General features: G+C 50.3%; 1 protein-coding gene across 1 annotated transcript; it reads right to left on the reverse strand.

Moving 5' to 3' along the window:
- Positions 1 to 88: 88 nt before the first annotated feature.
- On the reverse strand, positions 89 to 2,650 carry LRG1 (leucine rich alpha-2-glycoprotein 1; the record flags this gene model as incomplete). The annotated part of the gene is made up of 2 exons (XM_082621351.1): positions 89 to 1,494; positions 2,511 to 2,650. 2 exons carry the CDS (start codon positions 2,648 to 2,650, stop codon positions 483 to 485), a joined length of 1,152 nt encoding a protein of 383 aa, XP_082477477.1. The 3' UTR covers positions 89 to 482.
- Positions 2,651 to 5,842: the final 3,192 nt, after the last annotated feature.

The following is a 5,842-nucleotide window of genomic DNA, read 5'->3' on the forward strand; positions in this document are numbered from 1 at the left end:
GCCTCTCCTTTCCTTCTGCTTCATTCTGGAGACCTAGGAGTTCGCCTTGGGAGAATGCAAGGAACACAGCAAATACATCCAATTCTGTTCAACAGTTATTTATTAACCCCTTCCAGTCTGACCTCAAACCGAGTGATGCTGAGTAAGAGGGAACCAGCCCCAGGCCCTGCACTCAGAGAACCCCTGAAACTGGGGGAGACAGAGACAGATTGAGCCAAGCTCAGTGTGGCCAGGACAGGTTGGAGGAGCCAGAGACCAAGACACCCGGGAAATAGGGGAAAGAGATTTCTGGAAGAGGATACAGCTTGAGCAGAGGCAAGGAAGCAGGAAGAGCCCGAGGTGTGTTTGGGGCAACATGGGCAAAACAGGTCCCGGCAACTATGGGAAGCCCAGCCTCACCCTTAGAAGGTGGGATTATTTGCTAAGTGGGGTGCAGCGTCCTGCCAAGCCTTGCCTCCCCACCCCGCCCCCAGCCCCAGGCTTCAAGGGGACCTGGCCACCGCTAGGAGGGTTTGGCCCTTCAAGGCTTTAGGGCCAGCGCAGCGTGTGTCATTGCGGAAGAACATCTTGTCTTCGTTGGCCACCAGCCACTCAAAGAGGTTGTCCAGTTTCTGGTCGCAGATCCACGGATTACCTGAGAGGTCAAAGCCGTCCTTCATGTTCCCGGCAGCCTTCCCCAAGGACATCCAGAGCCCCTTGGGCACGGTGGTCAGCAAGTTGTTGGAGAGGTCCAGCATGTCCAGCTTCTGCAGACCTCGGAAGGCACCGGCTGCCACCGTGGCCAGCCTGTTGTCGCTCAGGAAGAGGTAGCGCAGTTTTGGCTGGCGCACCAGAAGGCCCTCTCTGAGCTCCTGCAACCTATTACCCTCGAGGTGCAGCCGTTCCAACCTCAAGGGGCCGCTCAGAAGGTCAGGGGGCAAAGTCTGCAGCTGGTTATTGCCAAGGTCAAGGATGAGCAGGTCGGTGAAACTGGCCAGCAGCCCAGGGGGCAGCGTCTGGAGCTGGTTCCCGGATAGGTCCAGATGCCGCAGGGCTTTCAGGCTGTGCAGCCACGAGGCCTCCAGAACTTTCAGCTGGTTTTCCTTCAGCACCAGGGTGTGGAGGGCAGCTGAGACCTGGAAGAGGCCAGGAGGCAGCCGGGTCAGGGCATTGCGGGTCAGATCAAGCACCTTTAGCTGAGGCACGGGCAGCAGGAACTTGGCGGAGAGGTCCTCCAGCTGGTTGCTGGAAAGGTGCAGTTCCTGGAGGTTAGGGATGCCCTGGAGGGTGTTGGCAGGCAGCTGAGTCAGGTTGAAGAACTCCACGGCCAGGTAGACGGTGTCAGCTGGGAAGTGGTGGGGGAGTCTGGCAGGTGGTTGGCAGGAGATGGAGCTGCCGTTACCTGAGTGGGACACCAGGCAGGCGTCTGGATTTGGGGTGACCCCCTGGGCTGGGACCACAAATAACAGCAGCAGGAAGAGGATTCTAGAAAGATGGGAGTCCCAGCCTACTGGGCTGCAGGCAATGACAGAAAGTGCTTAATAAGTCAAAATAATGATATTATATACCCAGCAAAGTGAAAATATACCCAGAATCTGCCTGCTTCTTCCCACCTCTAATTTCACCACCCTGGACCATGCCACCTCATTGCTGGCCTGGACTAGTGTAGCAGTCCCCTCCTCCTCCTCTCCTGGCTTCCACCTTCAACCCCACCCCCCCACCACAGCTGCCAGAAGTAGCTCCTGTTCCAGGAAGAATTCTATGAAACCTGAGTTTCTTAGTCTGACTCCTACATACTACCCTTCCCCATTGCCAGCCCAGCCCCAAGGGACTATTAATTATTTGCAGTCCAACTTGCTAATTTCTTCTGCTCTCACTTGTTTTCTGGGTCATTTCTTGTCTCCCTGGCTTCATGTTTTGAAGGCAGAGCCTATGAACTCTTACTCATCCTGCAAAACCCCAGCTCCAATGGCCCCCTTTCCACAAAGCTTTCTCTGAGCCTCCCAAGCTTTCTCTGACCCTCCAAGCAGAATTCTCAGTTTCCCCCTCTGGGCTGCTCTTCTTTCTGTCTAGCCCTGTCTAGGTTATCTGTGCCCAGCCCCATCTTGCTCCAGAGTTCTGGACTCCAGATACAAACGGGACTCTGAGCATGAAAAGTGCATCCTGCCTTGTACAGGTCTGGAGGCAGGCATTTGGCTTTGGGATGGTGAGATTTACAGTTGGTACTGGAACCCTTCGAGGGCTGGGGCTTCTGTTCCTCCCGGTCCCTCCAGCAGTAATACCCTAGCCCAGCAGCCCTAGAGACCACCTGAACATCCTTGGTTACTACAGCCCGTGGACCACCTGGGCTTTCTGCAGGAAGTGTGTGTATGGGAATGAGTCTGTCCATAGATGGAGCCTGAGGGTCAGTGTGTTCCAGCCTGCAGGCCTACGTCTGGCCCTGTGACTTCAGTGGGTCAGACGGAATGTCCATGGATCTCTGCACTGCCTGGTGTCCGGGCCTGCCCAGGGTGGGCGGGGTGGGGACCTACCTCTGTTTTCGCTCTGGGCTCCAAGAGGACATGGCGGCCTCTCTCTTTTCCATCCAGGTTCCCTTGGTCTGGCAAGGTGGCCTTATACCTGCCTGGGCTGGGGACAGGGGCACCAGCCATGGGGAAGTCTCCACCCACATCCTGTTCCCGTTAGGGGCTGGACCTGAGCCAGGCAGGGGAAAGGGAGGGGTCAGGATTGCAAAATTGCTTCCTGGCAGGGGGAGGACAGAAGGTGGGCTGCCCACCCCCTTCTCGACCCTGTTTCTACCGAGTTTTTCTTTCCCCTGAATCCTGCTTTTGGGGAGTGGGTACCCAAGAGTCTCTGAGGCTGAGTCCCCACTTCCCCCAATCTAGGAATCAAGGGTCAAGTTTGTAAGGCGCCAGTCTGTCCTGGGAGATGGGGACAACTCTTTGAGCAAGAGGTACTATTTATAATAAATTTGAGCAACCAGGAAGCTCAGTGAAGAGAACAAAAAAACACTTATCTTGTATTCATGACATATTCTTATTTTTTTTTAGTAAAATAATTAAAAAAAAAGAATTCTAAAGCAAGTGATGCCAAAAGTCTCCACAGTCTTTGAACAATGGCCTGGGAGGGACTAAACCTGGTTCTGAATCCCAGCTCTTCTGTGACTGCTCTGCTTTGTGAACTTGGGCAAGTGGCTTAACTTTTCTTGGCCGCAGTTTCCCCATCTGTGAAGCTGAACTCAGTCTCCGAGAGCCCCTTCCATTCTTTCTTTCTTCAGCTGAAACTGATGTGCTATTTGTTTTGGACTTTCCTCATTTCCCAATAAGCGCATTTGAAGGCTCACACTTCCCTGAGAACTGTTTGACTGCATCTCACAGGTTTGGCTATTCAGTGCTTAAATTCTTGTTGAGTTCTAAACGTTCAGGTGTGATTTATTATCTTTATCTGCATGCCTGGCTATGGCCTCTTTTTCCCAGCCCAATCTCTGAAGGGTTTTATCCCTATTCAGCTGTGAGGATGACTAAGCATTCTGTCTTCGTGGACAAATGGGCTGAGAGGGAAACACACAGGCTGGCATAGACCGGCACAGATAAAGAAAGACAGATAACCACCTGCGTGAAATACAAGGACATACATAGTGACAAAGAGACAGGGAAAAATACATAGACAGACCCAGAGACACAGAGAGAGCAGGACACACAGGAGAGAACAACATATCTGCAGAGATGGACACACAAAAACAGACACACACACAAACAGGAAAAGGACCTGAGTAGACGTGTTTCCAAAGAAGAGATACAAATGGCCAAGATACATGAAAAGGTGCTTGACATCACGAATCATCAGGGAAATGCAAATCAAAACCACGAGATGCCACCCACACCTGTTAGAATGGCTTCATCGAAAAGACAAGAGATAAGAAGTGTTGGTGAGGATGCGGAGAAAGGGGAACCCTTGTGCACTGCTGGTGGGAATGTAAATTGGTGCAGCCGCTATGGAAAACAGTAGGGAGGTTCCTCAAAAAAGAATTAAAAATAGAACTACCATATGATCTGGCAATCTCACTTCTGGGTATGTACCCAGAGGAAATGAAACCAGTATCTTGAAGAGATATCAGCCCTCCCGTGTTCATTACAGCACTATTCACAATAGCCAAGACATGGAAACAACCTAAGTGTCCATTCACAGATGCATGGATAAAGATGTGGTGTATATATGTATAATGGGATATAATTCAGCCATAACAAGGAAGCAAATCCTGCCCATTTGGGACAACATGGATGAAACTTGAGGGCATTATGCTAAGTGAAATAAGTCAGGCAGAGAAAGACAAATACTGAGTGATCTCAGTTATGTAAAATAACCAAATTCATAGAAACCAAGAGTAGAATGGTGGTTGTCAGGGACTGGGGGGTGAGGGAAAAGGAGAGATGTTGGTCAAAGGATATAGACTCCCAGCTATAAGATGCATAAGTCCTGAGGATGTAATGTACAGCATGGTGATTAGTTAACAAGCCTGTACAGTATACTTGAAAGAGGCTAAGAGTAGATCTTAAATGTTCTTACCACACACACACAAAGTAACTATGTGAAGTAATGGATGTGTCAACCTTATTGTGATAATCATCTTACAATATATATCAAACAAATCATCAAGATATGCACCAGAAACCTACACAATCTTATATGTCAAATATATTTCAATCAAGCTGAAAAAACAGACACACAGGTACAGGAGGAGCTGCTAGATGCCGTCACGGTGTTTTGTGTTTCTTTGTTTCAATCAGTCTCCCCATGATAAGCGGTGGACAGGGGGTCTGTTCTGTTCATTGTTCTATCCCCAGAGCCCAGCACACAGTAGATGCTTAATCGACATGGGCTGGAAGAGTTGTGAATTGTAGTGACATAATGCTAAAGTGATCTCTTAAAATGAAATCAGATCATGTCCCCTGCTTAAAACTCTCTGATGGCTTCCTGTCCCACTTAAAATTCCTAAGGCTGGAGGGAGCAGGGAGTTAGTGTTTCACGGGGACAGAGTTTCAGTTTGGGAAAACGAGAAAGTTTTGGAGATGGATGGTGGGGATGGTTGCACAACAGTGTGAATGTACTTAATGCCACTGAGCAGTACACTTAAAAATGGTTCAAGTGGTAAATTTGATCGTATATGTTATTTACCACAATTAAAAAAAAAATTGTACTCCTCACTGGTAAGGCCCTGCCTGCCTGGGGCCCTGTGCTCCTCTCCCTCCTCATCTCCAGCTGCTCGCCTTTCACTCACCTAGTGTGGCTGCTCCAGGCATACTAGTGGCCTGGGCCCTCCTCCAAGCTTGTTCCTACCACAGGGCCTTTGCACTGGCTGTTCCCTCTGCCTAGAACACTCTGCACATCTCCCCACAGCTGTTCCTTCTAGCCCATCTTATTTCAGCTTACATGTCACCTCCTCTGGCAGGTTCTCCTCAACCCCCCCACCCCTACACAATCACCCCGTACCTAACACATTATCTGGCTTTTTCTTTATTATACGTATCGCTAATTCAAATCAAGTCCTAATTTGCTTGTATGTGGTTGGTCTTCCCCATTAGGCTGCAAACTCCATGAGGACAGGGGTCTTTGTCTCCACACAGTGGCTAGCACATAGTAGGTGCATAATAAATTTTTGCTGAAGGACCAGAGACTGGCCCCCATCCAGATGAAGGCTGAGACCCCAAAAACTCTCCACATTTCCACACCCAGCTCCCCATCATTCTGTTTGCTGCAGTGACCCAGCCAGGACTCTCCCGGGTGCTCCCAACTGCCCCAGGCCAGGCCAGGCCACTGTCCAAGTCCCACCCCCAGGAGACAGAGCAGACCCAGAGCCTTGGGG

The sequence above is a fragment of the Mesoplodon mirus genome, assembly GCF_964341445.2.
Source record: "Mesoplodon mirus genome assembly, chromosome: 5".
Lineage (NCBI taxonomy): Eukaryota > Metazoa > Chordata > Mammalia > Artiodactyla > Ziphiidae > Mesoplodon > Mesoplodon mirus.